Genomic DNA, 20,281 nt, shown 5'->3' with positions numbered 1-20,281 from the left:
TTATGAGGTGCTTTTCTATATATTCACAGTTTTATCCACCGGAAGCGTTTGTTGCTGACAATTCTAAGAGATGGGAGACAGTTTTCAAATGGAAAAACCATAAATAAAACGAGAGCAGTTGCTCTTTTTTAAATGTCCTCCTGTTTGTCCACCTCCAGAGGAAAACAAAAGAAAGAAAGAAGCCTGGTTGGGATTTGAAACCCAGAAGTGGATATTAAGTCATAATTATGAGAGCATCCTGCTGTAATTTAGGACAGACAAAAGAAAATGATTTGTCCAGGAAGCCATTTTCATATTTGGCAGCCCACGCGCCGTTTGTTCCTCAGTCCCCGGCTCTCAATGGGGCCACTCCAGCTGTAATTACTTATTCATCACTGACCATAAAAGCTCTCCAGCGTTTTTTTGTTTTTTTTCTCGTTCTGAAGAGAGCTGCCCTGCTCCGCTGTTCAGCTGTTCATCACCAAATTTAGCTTCTCACTCATCCTGTATCTGCCCCCTCTGAGCCCTCTCATGTTTGCATAATTGACACATCCACTGTGGTTTGTATTTAGGATCGAATTAACTAAACGGTAATATAAATCAAAAGTGTAAACATATTAACTGAAATGAGAATCTGCCAAAGAGTCGGCGCTGGATCTCAGAAGTGACGTGGTCCGTCACGTCAGCCTGAAGCTCTGTAATTGTTTTCAACACGCTGTCCCTTTCTGTCCTCAGGGTCCTAAAGGAGAGGCAGTGGGCTCCATCACGCAGCCGTTACCCAGCAGCCACCTCATCTTCCGCGCCGCATCAGAGTCTGATGGTGAGAGACGGATTGTCATTCACACATCAATCTCTGACTCCGCCGCTAAAGTAAACTAACCGATCTAACCCAATGCTGTCTTCAGTCACATTAAGAAACGCATAAATTAACCGCATGATGAATTAAAATGAGCTGAATAATTACCATTCTGAGGATTTCATATTTTTTGAAGAACAATTTTGTTTTCAGCAATTTTGCTGTAGATATTTGTCTTCCAGTGGCAGTGTGGAGTGTTATGTACTAAATGAAAGTTTATTGGAACTTACTAATGTCTGCCATTGTCTTTACATTAGTAAAAAAAAGCTCTCAAAACTACCGGATTATTGGGGTGTGCCGTGGTGGCGTAGTGGTTAGCGCGACCCGTATTTGGAGGCCTTGAGTCCTCGACGCAGCCGTCGCGGGTTCGACTCCCGGACCCGACGACATTTGCCGCATGTCTTCCCCCCTCTCCTTCCCTGTTTCTTGTCAGCCTACTGTCATATAAGGGACACTAGAGCCCACAAAAGACCCCCTGGAGGGGTAAAAAAAACAACAACAAAAAAAACTACAGGATTATTGTTTATCGCAATAATTTCAGGGACAATTTATCGTCCTGCAAAAGGTATCGTGACAAGCCAAGCATAGAGTAAATATGTCTGTGGCGTAAGTAAATCCACACAGTCATTTGCAAAAGTCTTCACACTGCTTTAACTTTTGCCCATTTTGTTTTGTCAGAACTTCAAACTTCAGTGTTTAAATGGGACTTTTATGTGAGTGAGTGTGGGAAAATGTCTTTTTTCAGACCAAGCTAAATAATAAAAATATATTATGTTTTACCTACATTTAATGTTGTTTGAGTGCAATTTCTCTAGATCAAGGGTGTCAAACTCCAGTCCTCAAGGGCCGCTGTCCTGCCGTTTTTAGATGTGCCACAGGTACAAAACACTGGAATGAAATGGCTTAATCACCTCCTCCTTGTGTAGATCAGTTCTCCAGAGCCTTAATGACCACATTATTCTATTCAGGTGTGGTGCAGCAGAGGCACATCTAAAAGTTGCAGGGCAGTGGCCCTTGAGGACTGGAGTTTGACACTTGTGCTCTAGGGGTTTAGAGAAAACAGGAGGAGTTGCAGCATTTATTATGCTGTCCCTGGTGCTGAAACATGGAGAGCCGCTCCGTCTTGCTTCACAGAGTCTCTCTCCGTGGTGCTGAATGATTCAAACTGATTATTTCAACCATTAAGGTTCATTGGGTCTACCCAATGAACCTTTGAACACTTGCAAGAAAACATATTTAAGTTGATAATCACCAAACAGATTCTGACCTTTGTTAATTTTTTTACTGATTTAGATTACTTTTCAAGAAATCTAAATCTATTTGTTGGTTTAGAAACCAACAAATATTTTAATTCCACTTTTTGATAACATAAAAGTTTAACTGTCCTCACATAAAATGCTTAATGGATAACAATACCATGAATTTGTCCAAAAAAGTTAAAAGTTATGCCTTTTCTGCATCACTATTAATCTATAAATACAGTAAGAACTGTACTCTAAGACTTTAATATTTTATTCTAAAAGATCCTTTGAAAGTTAACACTATGTCCATCGTGGAATTGTATTCATCTGATTCTGAAGAATAACTAATTTCTCTGGTCACATGCCTCTATTTTGCATTTGTTAAATCTTTACATTCCACTTATTCCACAATCCCGTATTGAGAAAAGCTGTTCCAGGAAGGGATATAAAACATATTTTTTCGAGTTACGATAATCCAAAATGAAGGTTTTTTTAGTGATTTTTTTAGTGTAGCACCTTGTGCAGTTTTGTTCCTCACGTGTGGGTGTGTAATTGGGACGGTTTCACTCAGGGCGATGCTGGATGGATGCCTTGGAGCTGGCCCTGAAGTGCTCCAGCCTGCTGAAGAGGACCATGATCCGGGAGGGGAAGGAGGACATGAGCACAGTGTCCGCCGGTGGAGAGCACTCCATTAACTTCTACAGCCTCCTCAGAGCCCACAACATGCAAGGCTTCCAGTGAGCGCACACGACCTACACTACTGGACAGAGAGACGCATATAGAGTTGACATTACAACAAATATCAGTTTTAGTCTGCACTTATGTACTGGCAAAGTAGTTTGAAAACCATTTATCCTTGACAGGTAGTAATGAAAGAATCCAGGGGATCCACTTACTGATTATTGACTTGGCGAATCTGTTTCCCTTCACACCCGAACCGTCTCGTCTCGTCTCAGGTTCAACGACAGCGACCACCTAAAAGACCCGGACCTGTACTCGGACAAGTCGGACCGGGAGGGCGAACAGGACCACGAGGAGTCGGACCCTGAGGGCCTGGAGGAGAGCGACAGCGACACGTCGGAGCGCCAGGACGACTCGTACATAGACCTGGACCCCAACGAGCACCTGCGGGAAACCCCGTACATGGAGCAGTCGCACGAAGAGCTGGGGGAGGTACGGCTTTACATTAAACTTTCGTTATGTCCTCAAAGGATTTCAACCATTTTCATCTCAATCTTGAACTGTAGAATCATAAAAAGCTTTATTTTTAATGTTTCTACACAACATGTCATTCTGTGATCATAGTATCTGCAATTCGCTCTGTCTAAGAGACTTCGGTGAGACGATGGCAAGTGTGAAAGTGCTAACTCTCATTTCCATTCTGAGAGTCTATCAGCGTACAAATGAAACACTTGGTGGAAGCTCAATGAAACCTTCACATTGACAAGAGACTTGGCAGCCTCAGTGGGATTTAGTGTTGGCACACTACAGTTAGTCGGTTTTGGTTATGGATGTTTTAGCTAACATTGTCGACTTGCTCCGTTTCAGGCCGGCGAGGCTGCACAGACGGAGACCGTGTCCGAGGAGAATAAGTCTCTGATCTGGACTCTGCTGAAGCAGGTGCGGCCAGGCATGGATCTGTCCAAGGTCGTCCTGCCCACCTTCATCCTGGAGCCGAGGTCCTTCCTGGACAAGCTGTCTGACTACTACTACCACGCAGACTTCCTGTCCGAGTAAGAGCTTCCTGTGTTTTCTGTTCAATAAATGCACTGTCAATGGAGAAGATGTGGTTGTTACGACAACATGGCTCAGGCAGAAGTCGATTTTGCTCGTTCCAGAGCTGCAGTTGAAGAGAATGCCTACAACCGGATGAAGAAGGTGGTGAAATGGTACATCTCTGGATTTTACAAAAAGCCAAAGGTCAGTTTGACTCACTTCACATTTTTTTACTTATTATATTTATTTTGCTCTGCTGAATCATGTTTTTGCTTTAATCCACAGGGGTTGAAGAAGCCGTACAACCCCATCATTGGAGAGACGTACCGGTGCATGTGGCTCCATCAGAAGACCAACAGCAAGACTTTTTACATCGCAGAACAGGTACCACCACCTACAGCAGCAGCTAGCATACAGTGCTGATGAGAAGTTTACATTGCGATGAATTTCACATTTATTGGCTGGTTGAAATTATTCATTTTTACTTCCATAAATTAGACTTGTCCAGGTTTCAGTCATTTGCATCCATTATTTTAAGAAGGCGACTATATCTGAAAAACTTTATATCTGTGGGTAGGTCTGAAGTTATTCAGTAGATTACATGCAGTAAAAGTTGAAAAGAAATGTTGAATTTGCATGACTTTTGTAAGATGCACCATTTTGGGACCTACAGGAAGAAAGTGTATAGCCAAATCAAAGTTGATTTGTGGGTAAAAACCTTCTCTTCCCAGGTCTCTCACCATCCGCCAGTGTCGGCCTTCTACGTCAGCAACAGGAAAGATGGGTTCTGCCTCAGCGGCAGCATCCTCGCCAAGTCCAAGTTCTACGGTACAAACAACCTCAGCCGCCTTAATTCTCACCTCATTAACATTCACAGAGCACTGATGAGTTTCCACTCCCATGCCAGGAAACTCCCTGTCAGCCATTTTAGACGGAGAGGCTCGGCTCACCTTCCTCAACCGAGGGGAGGACTACGTTATGAACATGCCCTATGCGCACTGTAAAGGTCAGAGCGGACGCCACAAACCTTTGTTTAACTGCGCATCTGGCTGATCTATATTGACTGGAACATGTTTTTATATGAAAGGCATACTGTACGGAACCATGACCTTGGAGCTGGGAGGTCAGATCACCATTGCGTGTGAGAAAACGGGCTACAGCGCTCAGCTGGAGTTCAAACTCAAGGTACGTTTGCAAGACTCATGGCGGTCATCGTAGACTGGGAGATGGTCAGTGTAAAAGGAGCAGAAATGTTTCTTATGCGATGTCTCTGATTGTCCCGCTCCTCCGTCAACATTTCCGCCTGTCCCACCTCTTTACCCAACCCTATGACCCAACCCCACCATTACCAACTGCTTTACCCTGTCATGAACCAGCGGCAGGTATGTGCAGGACAGGATATGTGACTTTAGTACAAGCGGTTTATTCCTATCACTCATTTCAAAAACAGTGAGTCTGATCTAAGTGCTTCAGTAGAAGAAAAAACTTTTTTTTTTCAATCTAATTAACTAAAATTGAAGTTAACAGGGCAGTGCAGCAGGATTTCTTGTCAGATTATGAGTGTCTTTTCAAGCAGTATCGGTAAATATTTAAAGAAATTTGATTTAAAAGGAAAAAAAACATTAATACAATGTTCTTTCAAAGTAACAACAGTAAGTCCATTTCTTTTCTCTGGTTTTACTGTCCTGTGCTTGACCTCCATCTTGTGTCCTGTTTTCCCTCGTCCTCGATTCCTCTTGCGTCCCCTTCGCTTCTTGTCCCTCGTCTTGCTTGTCTTTTTTAGCCGTTCCTGGGCAGCAGCGATTGTGTCAATCAGATCTCTGGGAAGATCAAGCTGGGAAAGGAGGTCCTGGCTACTCTAGAGGGACACTGGGTATGACTCCACATATTGTTCTAAATTACACTAAGTATGTTTTTTTTCTTGCCTGTAATATTTGTTTTGTTTTAGTAGCTTGAATGTGTTTTTTTAGATTTCTGTTGTTTTGTAAAGCTGTAGTCAAAGATTCAGTTATTCTGTCACTATAAAATCCTGGTTTTAAGTAGCTGGTTGGACTGGAAAGTAGCTTCACAAGCTAACTTTGTCAGTATTTTGCTAATGTTGGAAAAAAAAACACAATTTTGCAATGCCGTTGTTTTCATTAAATAAGACACACAATTAAAATCACACGTGAATTATTTTGTTCACAAGATAAGTTACTAGAAAACATCCTTGTAACACTTCCTGTCGTCTTGTTTGTCGTTTCCGCCAGCAGTAACATCCGCTTCATAGTCAAATAACTCGTGTGATGTGAAAAAAGTGTTACCGAAAAACTTTTTCTTTCTACATTGGTGTATTAAGTAAAATTATTTTTGTAATTCCAATTTCAACAATTATATGGTTAATGGAAACGCAGCTAATGATTGTGTTTGACTTTCCTCTCACAGGACAGTGAGATCTTCATCAACGACAAGAAAACGGGGACGATGGATACCTTCTGGGACCCGACGCCGGAGCTGAGGCAGAACAGGCTGACGCGCTACACCGTCCCACCTGAAGAGCAGGGGGACTTCGAGTCAGAAAGGTGCACTTGGATTTATTTAATGAACATAAATAAGAATTCATAGGAATAAGAAATCATCCTCCGTTGTCCTCGGATAATCCTAATCCCTTCCGCTTTAGAGTTCTGCTTTTAAACATTTCCAGACTATTTGAATGAAAGGACAAACTTGAGGAATGTCCAAACGGGTTTTAATGTTTTTTATGAAAATCCAGACTGTGGCAGCACGTGACTCGAGCGATCAACAACAAGGACCAGACGGAGGCCACCAACGAGAAGTTCATCCTGGAGGAAGCTCAGAGGAAGGCGGCCCGGGAGCGCAAAGCCAAATGCGAGGAGTGGATCCCCGCCCTGTTCGAGCAGGACCCCATCACCGGAGAGTGGCATTACAGATATGCCGAGTGAGTGGCTCCTCCCTGGCCCCGCACACCAGCCAGTGCACCCAGGTTCACCTCCGCAAGGGCAAAAAAAATGTCTCTAAACTTCGACTTTTAGCATCTAAGTGTTTTATAGTTATGAGGCATTTTGAATGCAGCTCTAAAAAATTGTTATTAAAAAAAAAGACATCAAACCTTAATGAGCTTCTCTTTAAAATTATTCCCATTTGCTTCTTTGTTTTTTCTTAGCAAAGTGTAAGGGTGCCACCTTCTGGTGGCTACTGTAACTGCAGAGTTATCGTGATCAAAGGAAGATGGTGTTTTTTTTTATATTATTACTATTTTATCTGACCTTCAATTTGCATGACCCTTTTGATTAATGTTTAATGTATTAGTTCAACATTTATATTGAACTACATTAACAATATAGAAAATATCAAAATCAACATTACTTATAAACAAGATTATTTAGAAGACAGTATTTTCACTCTCCCAGGAAGAATTAATATCTCTTTGTTAGTACAATGTAAACTAATAACTCAATTCTGCCATGTTGCAAAAAACACACCTGGGTGTTAACCTGTTCGTCCAGCCAAACATACAAATAGTCCTCTCTCTGTAAGGTCGGGTAGAAATATGAACACCACAGCAGTACAAGAGTCATTTCTGGAAAACAAAGTTAGTTTTATTCATAATAAGAACCAACAGCACTTTAAAGCCTGTTAGAAGCTCGGAAATTGGCCACATCACATTGAATAAGCCAGGTGAGTAAAGTTTAACTGCACTTTAGCTGTAGACATAATCTTCTAATTTTGTGAATAAATATGGAAATGGAAGGAATCCTAAAGTCAAGCCTTGTGGTACTCCAGTTTAGAAACTTAAAGAACAGATTCTGTTCCTCTTCTTTTGCCTTCTCATTTCTCCTGCTTGTGTGTTTCCTCAGCACCAGGCCTTGGGATCCGCTCAACGACCTGATTCAGTTTGAGATAGACGGCTGCATCCAGACCAAGGTCCGACACCGCACCCCTATGGTACGTTCTGGCAGTCTTATTAGTCTGAGTAACCAGGGGCCGCGGAGGGACAATTGCAAGTGCCAGGTATGTTGTCCCGGTGACAAAGCATGCCACCGCCTCATCCGTCTTTCACGCATCAGCCGGCGCACCGCCTCCATTGTCGCTTCATCTCTTTGTGCCACCACCTCCCCGCTGCCGCCATCATAGCCTGGACTCTTGTGTGCCTTTGTTTTTGTTTTTTTTAATCCATTATCTAAAACTTTTTCTCTTACACCGGCTGCTCTGTCCTCCTCATTGTTTCGTTGTTGTGTCTGCATCACTCATCAAACACAAACCCTTAAAGTAGTTTAAATTCATTTTAGAAGGCGGAGAAATGTTCAGTGTTTAGTAGCGATTTTCCAGATGCAACAACCAGTATCAGCCAGTGTTGCAGACACGTTAACTGTTATTGTTTACATCCAAAAGTTTCACACATGAGCACAAACGCTGGAGTGGAAAAAGACAGTCCTTTTACTCGCCATCCATAGCCGCGCTTCTGTGGTAGAGCAGTTCTGTTCACAAAATGAAACTGGAGATGTAAGTGTTATTAATTCAGTGCAGTGCGCCATGGCAAAGGGAAAATAACGTTGAAGAATAAACCTCTCGTATTCTGCTTTCTTCTCGCTCTCTGTCGGCTTTACGCTACTCGCAGACCCGTTGCCACAGCAACCGACAGAGCTGAGATTATATTTAAATGTTTCAGGATTCAACACCAAAAACATTCCCCACTCGAAGAGCGGAACATTCAGTCCGTTATGGTCTTACGTTTTCAGGCTCGATGTTTATTTTGCAATTATTAATCAGTGATTGACTGAACCCAGCGGTGATTGATTGGCTAATTTAAACACCTGCTCTACTGATGATCTGCCAGAGAGTTGGTGTGTGGGTTGCCTTTTTTATTTTTTACTGAACTGACACGCAAGAAATTCTGCAGCACATATACATATTAACGTTGTCAAAGTCAAGCTAGCATAACTGATCTACTTCTTTTTCCCTCACTAGTTTTTTTTTTAAAACTTTTTACTTACCTTCAAAATGTGAAACCCTTGGACCTCATCTAGCTGTTAGTGTTGACAATTAATAGCAAAACGTTGCGTCCCTTTTCTTTTATATCTCGCTTATGGTTTAGCAACAACTTGACAGCTGAAACCAACGGTCGTCATCGTTGGCCAGAAGTTTTTTGCCCTCCAAAAAACTGCAGGAAGGCAAAAAAATAGTGTCTATATATATTAATTATATCACCTTAAATAGAGCTGTACTCCTCTAAATGGGAAAGACAAATAAACATAATTTGTTTGCTTGTACTCACTTCATTATATTTGATCGTTTTCTTCAATTATGCACCTAATATTGAAGTTGGGTTGTTTTTTTGTAAAATTGTGTTTTTATTATTAAAAGAAAGTTAAATTAAGGAGTTTCTGATCAGATTTTAACTAAAATGTTTAATCCAAGCTGTTTGCTAGTTTGCCCTCAATACTGCAAACAGATTCTGTGTCCCAACTCTCGCCTGGTCGGTTACTTTTGAGTGCTAGCTGTGTGTTGCTATGATTGCACTAATACACCAGCATGTGTCACTTAGCCGCCGTTATCCGCCGACACCGGTGGAGTTTCCTGCACAAGAATCTCTATTTTAACGCTGTGTATTCTCTCTCCTTTGCCCTTTTATTTGTGTGTTTATCTGCTTTTTGCTGGCTGATAACGTTCCAACTGTTTATCACATATGTTTGTGTGTGTCCATCTGCGAATGGCTAATCAGGTAACGGTGCCAAAGAGAAAACACAAGAGCGACAAGCCCAAGAGCCCGGAGAGCGGCTGCTCCTCACCAGAACCTGATCGCCATGACTCATCGGGGAGCGAACGTGAGTCAGCCTCATCGAGCATGTCGATCTGCAAACACGGCTAGATGAACGGGACGGAATTATACCACTCTGTGGACTTCTTTTAGAATTTCTGTGGCGTTTTCTAGCATTTTCTGAAGTTGTAAAATGGATTCTAAACAGAAATACATGTAGTTTGCATAATGGGCAGCACTGAAAAAGCTTCACGTCATAGAACAGAGTGAAATTTGTCCCACAATGACCAAATTCATGGTTGTCATCAGTGAAGTAAAGGGCACACAGATACAACAAAAAATAATTGGGATAAGAAAAGAATAAATTGTGGACTAAAGCAAAGGTTTATGAAGAATGTTGAAAATACTCCAAAACATTCAAATCTTTTAGACACGCCCAAGCAGACCAGAGACTGTGTTTGCCATCAAAGGAGCTTCAACAGAACGTAGAAAAAAAGCTGCGAATACTTAATAATTTTTTCTGTATGTTTTGTTTCTTAATTTTAACAAATTAGCAAAAATGTCATCTTTTTATTGCATTTTGTGTCAAATTCAGAGAAAAAAGTGGATTTAATACATTTAAGATAAGGACATGGCATAACAAAATGGCTTAACAACACCATCAACAACTTTATTAGACATAAATATATCTATATGAAAAAAACATTAAAATACAAGTAAATAACACTTTGAATACTTTGCAGATGCTCCTTAATCAAGCAGTGGCAGCATAGTGCTGTGGGCATGTTTTCCATCGCTGGGACTGGTGATAAACATAACGGTGACATTCTAGTTTTTAGATTTTAAAGCAGTGGGAGGTCTAGAAATGTATGGAGTATTAGTCGGTACCCTGATAATGACAAAAACGGCAATTTATGTTGTTGCAGGACACAAAAGCAAGCATAACAGTCGGCTGAGGAAAAAGGGTCCAGACCTCAGCGAACTTCAAAGTGCCATCGACTCCATAAAGCAGACGCAGGAGGACATTAACAGGTGAGGAAGAACTCGAATCGTCCCGTGACACAAACGTGTCCCGGTGCCGCGCACGCTAAAGGTTCCTATCTGTGTTGTGAAGGAGCGTCGCGGCGCTCCGGATGCGTTCAGCAGGCCGGGCGGAGAACACTTCCTTCCTCCAGCAGCGGGACTACGTCGTCATCGCCTGCCTCGTCGTCCTTCAGGTTCTCATCAACTACATTTTCAAGTAGCGGCCACAAGGCCTCACCCTAAACTCCCTCTCTCTCTCACACACACACACACACATACCGGAGATTTTTAGACGAGCGGACCTCCAGCTCACTCCTTCTCTCCGCTTAACAAACCCATACCTTTGTGTCCTGGAAAAGCAGAAGAACTCGGAAAGAGACCGTTTTTAACGTATTTATTCGCAACCATCACCATTCCAAATCTCCGCGGAGATGCACGGATTTCAAGGAGAGGAGCGGCGGTGAGGGGATTTCACATGGAAAAAAGGCTCGACTGCCTCTCGGGATTTTTTTTTCTTTCTGTTTTTTAATTAACTTGCCTTGATGTTAAAGGCAAAGACAGCAGCCGTTTTTTATTAGCTGTTTCATTATTTTTGCTTCTTTTTTTTTTAAATGGAGTGATGCTACTCTGATGTTTCACATTTCACCTCAAACGACAGGGAAGTTTTTAACAGAAAAACAAGGACCACAGGTCAGATTGTAACACATGCACATGAGATCCCTTTAATTTTAGTGCTTTTTTTTTCTATTTCTCTTTTCTGTTTTCCTATCTCATCTTGTGTTTTACTGAAGCCTGCTCAGAACAGAAAACAAGCCAACACGATGGAAAAAAGGGAAAGAAAAACAGAGTGGTCCAATATGTGCAACTTTTATTTTTGTGTGATCAGATCCTCTTATATTCACCCTCGATTCCACATCTGGAAATAGAAGACAGTGAGAATAACACAAGGGACAAAAGGAACGGAAGCTATAGAACTCCGCTTTTTGCATACAAAGTCATTGTTTAGAGAGGAAAACAAAATAGATCACATTTGACACATCCTATGTGTATATTGTAAGTAGCGAACTTTAACCCTTTGGAGACCATTTTTGTCTTATGGCACAAATGCACTGGAAATGTGGGACATTCACTTTGGTCTCGCCTCAGCATTGAGACAGACTGATGCTCTAATCAAGAAAATAAAAAATCATATATATATATATATATATATATATATGAAGTCTTTTTAAAACACCCCAGTGACCACTGCCCTTTTACTGTTCTAATTTAAGCCAGCCGATCTTTTTGTTGAGATTAGTAATAAAGAATCTTAGAGCGGCACTCTGTCTTCTTAAGTCTAACTTTGTAGTATTGGTAGTTTCTTCAAGGTTAGAGTGAGAACAAATGCTTTTTATGCTCACTATTTTAACATCTCTTTAACAACTTTAGTATAAAAACCTCACATCTAAGTTTGAAAGGGTGCCGTTTATTATTACTCTTATTAACAATGTTTCTACCAAGCCGGTTCTAGTGTTGAACTGCATCTGGTGCTGTAGCCGGGTTTTAACTGGCTCTATAGGAAAATCCAACAAAAACGAGCTAAAGCACGTCATTCGTCTTGTTATCGTCAACCAGGTGTCCTAATATAATTGGTTACTCATCCAATTCATTTAAATGTGGTTCATTTAATAATGAGTGACACCTTCATGATTTTATCATTTGTTTCTAAATATATATCTGAATGTTCCGGTAATAATGTTTCTATGCAGGCTGATCAGTGTTAACGTGGTAAGCTGATGTTAGCATGCTTCTTGTTGGTTTAAGTCGACACTATTTGAACTTTTTCCGCATTTCAATTTGGTTCCAGTTAATTGTATGCTGTTAGAGATGACAGAAAATGAATGATAAATCTGTATTTACCACAGAGAGTAGAGTCTGCACGCAAAGTCGACACCTTTGGTTTGATTGAGACCTTCCTACTTGGAAGCAAAAGTTGATATAAGTCTGGAGTTGAGAACCCCATCACTTTTAGTTTGTAAATAATGCTATCAACAGTTTTTCTTCTGGTTGGAAGTACCATTAATGTATTGAAGTCCTAATTTAAGTGACACAGGATCTGTGCTAAAGATTAGGGCAATGACAAGAATACAATATAAATTATTTTCAGCATATATTTTTTAAATAAAATATAAATAAAACAAATATTCTTTGATTTTTCAAAACTGATACTCCTTTTATATTGCTTTATCTTTTAAGGGGCTCTTTTTGTTTGTTTTCTTTAATAATTATTTGAATTCAAAATCTACGAAGGGTATGAATAATTTAGAGCATAGCTATAGATGTATGAGCCGTCTTTTAGAATGCCAAATGGAATCTGTTACGTCTTGTTGGTGTTTCTAAATAGCTGCAAATTGGAGGTTAGCACAAGCTGTTTCAGTCAGCATATAAACAAGAGTTTATTAATTTTGTTTAAGATTACAAGTGTGAAAACAACTCTGTGCACTGATCTACTTTTACAACATGGTGTTCACAACCTTTTATCCGACTGCTGGTGTCCATGAGTGCACCTCTAGTAAATAACCTTGCCCAAATATAACTCCTTTATTTCTTTTTGTGGTGCTTCAGTTAAAAACGAGTGCCAAGCAAGCACCAGCAACAGTTTAACATGTGAACTGGATTGGTGGGGAACTAGTGTTTACTGTAGAAAAAGAAGCATACGGCAAAAATAGGCTCCGAGTAGACAAAATCAAAGCTCAACACTTTGTTCGAACTTCACTGCCTGACTGCAGCAGCTCCGCTGCACGTCCGATAAAGACCATCAGTCACTTCCTCCAGCGCATTTGAGCCTCAAAGTTTCAATATGTAACCTAGAATAGGCTCTGTTCTGAGGCTCCTCGTCGGAGCGCGTAGACTTGTAGACTTTTTCTAACCGTCGCCATGTTAAGAGCATTCCAAATGTACAAAAAACTTGCAGCCAAACTCTTTGTGTGCTAGAGTAGAGGTCGATTGGAGTCACTGTGTAAATAATCCGGGTGGGCGACGGCGCCTCCGGAGCGGCACGCGGACACTCGCACTGTGCACAAACCGTTTTCCTCCTCCTGTTTGAGTTTTACTAGAACATCCTGGTAAGTTTAGCAGCACTGTTTTAATGTGTTTTTTATTTATGTCTTCGCCTGTTATGATGTTAGCCTTGTCGACGTTTACATATATCCGATTGCCTCCGCCGTCAGCAGACTGTTAAGCGATGGAAGCTTCGGGACACAGAGACCGGTAGCGTTCGTAGGAGCCAGCTGTACCCCTGGAAGTTACCCGGCTGGCCCGAGTGTATGTGTGTTTGCTTTTTCCCGTGCGTCCTCATTGCCTGAGATGGTAGAATGTGTGGAAATAAGTACATACCAGTGCCTTTTAGAGTCAGACATGGGGTGAAGTTGTAGCTTAAAGGAGGTGGTGTGGGCAGGGTGCAACAGAAGGTATAGTTTGAATTCAGACTTGGATTGTGGTTGGGTTTACTGTAGAGTTGTAGTGTGGACGGTGCCATATGAAGTCTGACACCCGCCGCCTGTAGATACACAAAGGCCGATCCCCTGCCACAGGAGGAAGAGTGCAGTTTTCCTTCCCGTCTCCCTCGCTCCCTTGTCTTCAACACACAAAACGTGGAGGGAAGCGGCCATCTTTACTGTACGTCGTCGTTGCCGTGTCTGTGAAATATTGTTTTATTTATTCCTCTTTTGTATGTGGGTTTATGTTGAACATTTGTTTTTCAGCTCAAAGTTTTAGGTCACTGTTCTTTTGTCTTATTTAATGTTTGTTTTATTTTTCAAAATGCACACAATCGTTTTTAATCCACTTCACGTTAATACCAGACACACGGGACTGTCCAAACTGGGGCGCCTCACTTCCACACACATGCATCACACATCTTTTTCCTATTCAAGTAATTGAATATATTTATTGTATCTCCATGGAAACTGTAACTTCTCTGAAGTTTATGGCCACATGTAACACAATAAAAACAAATGACATACTTAATTCTGTTGTGTGTGTGTGTGTGTTAGGTTTAGCAGATTCAGTCAATGTCAATGCAGAATTACCAAATCTACGCAAGATGTTCCCAGATTTATTTCTTATGTGAACAAAGTTGAGGCAAATATGTTATTCCATGGCCTAATCCTTTGATATCTTAAGAATCATTTAGATGTGGTCCTATCATTGGCCAAGTGAAAACTTGCATCTTCGTTAAATTTGCTGATGGAACAAAACAAAAATCAAATAAGAAATTCTTAAAATGTTCATGTTTCTTTAGAGCTTGCCTGGCATTGGCCAGCCACCAATATCAAGGCATAGCAAGGTTTTAAATCGTTACATCTTCACAACTGCTAGAATTAGGTTTTGTTAATAAATCTAAACCACCACCAGAGGGCACCAGAGATCCTTTCTTCAGACTTAGACTTAGACTGACTTTATTGTCATTTTGCATGCACAGGGTGTATACAGAACGAAATTTCGTTGCATATGGCTCAGGACAGTGTTTTGAGCTTCCAATGTTGTGGGGTTACTCCAGAATAAAATAAAATACAGTATAAAATATGAATATAAATATAAATATAAAGTGCAGGACTGACAGTAAAATAGAAGTTATTTAGCTCTGTACATGTGCAAGGTATAAAGTGGAGACCAGTTTTTGAGTGCAGTCCAGTTAAGAGTTCAGCAGTCTGATGGCAAGTGGGAAAAAGCTGTTTCGGAACCTGGTGGACCTGCACCGGATGCTGTAGAACCTCTTTCCAGAGGGCAGCAGGGAGAACAGTCCATGGTGGGGGTGTGAGGGGTCACTGATGAGGGGTTATTGTCATTTTCAGTGACTCATTTGATCTTTCCAGTCATGTTATTCACATTCTCATCTATCACTATACATCGATATTCCACATTTATTTAAAGTCTCACAAAGAAATTATTGTGTTTTACACATTTCATATACCTCTGGAACATTTTGTATTATTTGGGATTAGAAATAATCTTAAAACAATTTCAAATGTACTCAAGAAATCTCGAGTAATATCTAGAATTATTGGATTAGATCAGGTGTATACAGTTCAAAGTGGGGTTGAACCTCATTAGTTTAGCTCAACTGATTGTTTCCATCAGCCAGCTGTCCCTGCTGCCAGTTCTCCACCCAAGGACGTTGACAAAGGTTGTTAAAGCAGAGCTGGCCTTTCTGTACCTCTCAGATAACAGTTAAACATTTGATATCAGTTCATACTCTGTCTGGAGGAGGGAGGAGGAGTAACGGACTGTAATACTACCAACAAAGGGTAGAACAAGATGTAGAAAATTATTAGAAATGAGGTTCAGCCAAAAGCTGTTCAGTTTATTCTCTCTCTTCTCCCTGTTACAGATTTCTTCTGTTTTTGCTTTTCATTTATCACTTAAATGTCTCAGATCAATACATTTTTACGTCAAATATAACTTGAGTAAGTCAAAAATGTTTTCTTAAAGCGATATGTGACTGCATTTGGGCTATCCGTTTAATGTGTGGCTGATGCTGGAAATGATCAGAGGGGCTGAGTTTTTGCCACCGTCACTAGGACAGGGACTGAAGTAAGGATAGAGTTTCTCACTGAAGTTACAGCTAGTAAAGGAGAAGATGAGATGTGCTGCCTCAGCATCATAAAAGGAAACTAGACCCTCGTCATAATCCACAAAAACCCCCACCTTCTGGGGCTCAGACACCAAAACCAGAGGCACAGAGGGCCCGGTAAGAGCTCTGTAATGGCTGTTTCTTAGCCATACAGCCCAGTAGCCGTTTTCAGGACAAATGGCGTTCTCACCCTTCCTGTCAATAGACTCTTGGACCACTCCTAATTCCCATTTAGTTTTCCCTTTAACTTCAACTTCGTAGTAAAATCGTCCTGAGGAGAAACTTTGCTTTCCCAAGATTCCAAAGGCTGACAGTCGCTCTGGCTTGTCTGGGAGAACCTGTGCACCATCACTGCATCGTACAGTTTTCCCATCGTCGGACATCACCAGATAGGGGTTTGCAGTATTCGGATCCAGAGTCACGTCCACTACATACAGCCGGACTCTCGCAAGTTCAATGCGAGCGCAGAGCTTCTTCATCTCTGTTCTGATCGTCTCCAGTTGAGCTGCAGCCGTCCTCACTGTCGCATCGCAGGAGGACTGGACTCTGACCTTGGTCCAGTCCTTGGCGGTAACCGTCATTGTTGGGGTGTTTTGGAGCAGATGGAAGTGGTCTTCGATTTGCGACAGCTGCATCAGCTCAGATCTTTTCTTCATCAGCGTGGAGATTTCCTCTTCCAGCTCCTTTATGAAACCTTCTGCCTGTTCTTCTGTTGCTTTCTGCTTCTGTACAATCACGTCGATGAAATGATCCAGACTTTTTCTTGCAGCATTGATGAGATCCGAACAGTCCTCCGCAACAGCTGCTGTCACTTCCTCCGCATTCCGCTTGCTGAGCTTCACCGACTGCTTAAACTGCTCCATCTTTAGTAATCTCTCCTGAATCATCTCCTCAACACAAACTCTGGTCTTCTCCAGCTCTTTCTTCTTTTCTTTACACTCTTCCGTCAGAGCAACAACCCGGTGCTTTTTGTGGTCGGACGCAGCACAGCTTGGACATATGCACCTCCGATCGGTCTTGCAGAACAGCTCCAGAGGCCTCTCATGCTTCCCACACATCATGGTCTCCAGTTTCATGACTGGATTGATCAATGTATGTCTCTTCAGCACTGTGATTCTCGTATGAGGCTCCAGGTGAGTATGGCAATAGGCAGTAGCACACACCAGGCAGGACTTAAAGGCTTTCTGTTTGGGTTTGGTGCACACTTCACACAGAATCCCTCCTGAGCCGGCCGATACTTGTCCTGACAAGCTCCTGGCATTCCTGAAGTGAGAAGCCATCTCGGATATGAAGGTGTTGATCCGCAGAGCTGGTTTGGGATCAAACTGTTCCTTACACAGCGGACACTGCTGGTGGCGGCTGATGTTCCAGTGCTTTGTGATGCACGTCTTACAGAAGTTGTGTCCGCATGGTATGGTGACCGGATCTGTGAACACATCCAGACAGATGGAGCACAGAAACTGTTCTTCGGATAGGAAACTGGAAGCAGTCGCCATGTTCACTCACTGGAATCAAAAGGGTGAGGGAGGACTGTAAAAATCAGCAGTAACTCTTCACAAGATTGTAACATTACTTTAAAATCCATCAAAATGAATTGGTAAAGACATTTTGTTGTATAGGAGGTTATAAGAATCTTGTTGAAGGGCATTTGAGTGGCTTTACTCACCTGTGTTTTGTTGAAGAACTCTACCTTAAGTGAATGAGTCACTTGTTTTTCTTTTAACAGCCCAGTTGCTCCTTTAAAACTCCACCTCTTGTTTCATCTCCTCCCTCAAGTGGGATTTTGGTGTCTTATTGCAGGGTTTTTGTAAAACAGAACAATGAATCCCCCATGTCAATGCTGGAGTAAAGAGGACACCAACATTTTTTGCAAAGATTGTGCTCCTTTGCATCTACAGTCATGACTTAACAGTTTTGGTGTTGATGCAAATGTTCTTATGTTTTTATGACGTGGCGAAGACGGAGTAAAAACATTTAGTATACTCCAAGCACTTTTTATTAGCAAACATGTCAATGTTTCCAGTGTTGAACTATTCTTCTTCATAACTCCTGTCGTTCTCTCTGGAAGTTGATGCTGGATGTTAGTTCTGGGCCAAATCCTGGCTGGTGGTGACCCATTAGTAGTTTAGATAGTTGGTTTCTATTTATCCACCTTCTTTTTAAGAATCACAGATTCTCAGTGGGGTAAAGACAGGAGTTTTCCAACCATTTGATTGTTGCTAATGGCCTTGTGACATATTGCTCCATAGGGATGAATTCACAGATCAATTTTATGAACGAAGTTGTTTTTGGTATATGTTTTGATCCCACTTTTTTCCCCTGAGATTTTGGACACAATTAGGAGGAAAACCACTTGACTGGATGAAAACCAACATCACCACTGGATTGTATCTGGATGCTTCTCGGTTGACAACACACCAAACTCATGGTAGCTCTCACCTTTTACTTCTCTGGACAAATGATTTTCCAAATGTACCAAACAATCAAGATGCTTCATAAAATAAAACAAACTCACCTTTAACATAATTTGTTATTCTAATAAGGAGACAGTCCTGGTGTTTACTTTTAGAACCTCCTTACTTCCCTGAAACTCAATCAAGTTAAATGTAAGGGAAGTATGAATGATCACCTTTTTGAATATATGCTGAAAGGCAATTTCCAGATCATAATCTGTCCAACAAAATTACAAGAAATAGTCTATTGGAAAGTTAATCTGATGCTTTTCTAATGTCTTGTAGCAGATAGCTGTGCAGCAATCTTAATGTTAGCTTATTTGGTTTCTGTTATGATTCGTTTTTCGTGTTCCATTGCTACTTGGAAACAGAGGGGCGGTTTTAGTGTATATTTCTCTTCCAGGTTCAGTTTTGCATTTCAAATTCAGTTATATTTAATACATGTCACAGTTTGTCCCAACCAAGTATTTTGTAGTCCTTTCTGTACAGTACACAGATTTAAGCGACCCTTCATAAGTTCAATACATACATATATATATATATATATATATATATATATATATATATATATACATAATACATATCACCTCAGGAAGTTTTTAAGCTTAACCTTCTTAGTGTAGTAATACCTCCAGCATTTATTTCAACCTCTTCGTCCAAAGCATTTGATTAGAAATACCCTTTCTTCCCAAATATTACATTTGGTTCATCCCTCTGCTGAATAAGTTGGATATTACTGTTGCTAGGATACATCACCCTCAGGATTTTTCAGCTCTTCTTCAAAGCTTAGAAAGAATGAGAGAGCACAGACGCTGGCTAAAAGGAAAAGCAAAGCAAAATGTTAGAATGGAACAGGAAAACAAATTAGACAGGTTGGTCTTCAAGACAAAAAGGGGGTTGGTGAAGTAAAAATAACAAACATAAGCAAGCATAGGGGTAAGATTCAAAATGTTAGGGTGGTGACAGTGGTTTATAGTGGAAGTGATAGTAAAGGGGAAGGTGGTAACAATATAGAATAATAAAGGAAGCATTCTGGGTTTAAAATATTATATAATCCGCCTTCCTTTTTTTATTATCATTCTCTCTCTTAGGCATTGTCCTGTCAGTGTCCTGTCAAACTGAGGTTGCTGGTGTGATTTAATGACTCTGTGAGCCATTTTTGATTAAGTAGGTCAGTTAAAAATGCATACACACACACACACAGGTTACATTTGAAGTCCATTGTCCTGAGAATCTGCCGAACATCACCAATTGCTTCTTGCACAAGCGTCTGACGTTAGCCATAGCAATCATACCTTTAAGCATAACACAGTTGGATTTCTGTTAGCTGGGTAATTAGCTGTTTTAAAGATGTTTAACTGTATCTTTAAAAAAAAAAACAATTATGTAAATGTCTAATTTATTTTAATCTTGGGGTGGTGCACAATTTAATGTTTTTTTCTTTTTAAAAATAGAAAAGAATGTTGCGACGAGCGATTCACTTGCTAGCTGGCTAACTAGCCTCCAAGCTAGCTGCATCAAGTTAAGATCAGACTTTATTTATTGTAAACTAAAAGTAGCAATTTTGTCATTGCACATCTCTGAGAGGAAAAAAAATATTAGTCAATTAAAATATTTTAAGACAAGTATATGTGTTTATGG

At 40.9% G+C, this 20,281-nt stretch overlaps 2 protein-coding genes across 7 annotated transcripts in view; one reads left to right on the top strand and one right to left on the bottom strand.

Annotated features, from left to right (window-relative positions):
* osbpl8 (oxysterol binding protein like 8) overlaps positions 1–14,581 on the top strand; it is a 69,600-nt gene extending 55,019 nt beyond the window's left edge. For 4 of the 6 annotated variants that reach the window (XM_023349982.1, XM_023349983.1, XM_023349986.1 and 1 more), the window contains 16 exons: positions 715–799; positions 2,648–2,813; positions 3,033–3,249; positions 3,625–3,809; positions 3,915–3,996; positions 4,078–4,176; positions 4,524–4,620; positions 4,700–4,798; positions 4,880–4,977; positions 5,576–5,665; positions 6,217–6,353; positions 6,545–6,730; positions 7,650–7,803; positions 9,515–9,617; positions 10,477–10,582; positions 10,665–14,581. In XM_023349982.1, coding sequence (XP_023205750.1) covers positions 715–799; positions 2,648–2,813; positions 3,033–3,249; positions 3,625–3,809; positions 3,915–3,996; positions 4,078–4,176; positions 4,524–4,620; positions 4,700–4,798; positions 4,880–4,977; positions 5,576–5,665; positions 6,217–6,353; positions 6,545–6,730; positions 7,650–7,803; positions 9,515–9,617; positions 10,477–10,582; positions 10,665–10,794 — 2,034 coding nt within the window. In that variant the 3' untranslated portion in view covers positions 10,795–14,581. The remainder of the gene's footprint in view (positions 1–714; positions 800–2,647; positions 2,814–3,032; positions 3,250–3,624; positions 3,810–3,914; positions 3,997–4,077; positions 4,177–4,523; positions 4,621–4,699; positions 4,799–4,879; positions 4,978–5,575; positions 5,666–6,216; positions 6,354–6,544; positions 6,731–7,649; positions 7,804–9,514; positions 9,618–10,476; positions 10,583–10,664) is intronic. The other 2 variants (XM_023349984.1, XM_023349987.1) reach the window with 1 other exon arrangement.
* Positions 14,582–15,991: 1,410 nt separating this feature from the next.
* LOC102223035 (E3 ubiquitin-protein ligase TRIM21-like) lies at positions 15,992–18,711 on the bottom strand. The gene is made up of 2 exons (XM_005801201.2): positions 18,669–18,711; positions 15,992–17,688 (listed from the first exon to the last, which is right to left on the bottom strand). The coding sequence occupies exons 1-2, from the start codon at positions 18,709–18,711 to the stop codon at positions 16,067–16,069; spliced, it is 1,665 nt and encodes a 554-aa protein (XP_005801258.2). The 3' UTR covers positions 15,992–16,066.
* Between the last annotated feature and the right edge of the window lie 1,570 nt (positions 18,712–20,281).

The sequence above is a fragment of the Xiphophorus maculatus genome, chromosome 17, assembly GCF_002775205.1.
Source record: "Xiphophorus maculatus strain JP 163 A chromosome 17, X_maculatus-5.0-male, whole genome shotgun sequence".
In the NCBI taxonomy this organism is placed as follows: Eukaryota; Metazoa; Chordata; class Actinopteri; order Cyprinodontiformes; family Poeciliidae; genus Xiphophorus; species Xiphophorus maculatus.
Note: the sequence above shows the minus strand (reverse complement) of the source record. Positions and strands in the feature narration are given on the sequence as shown.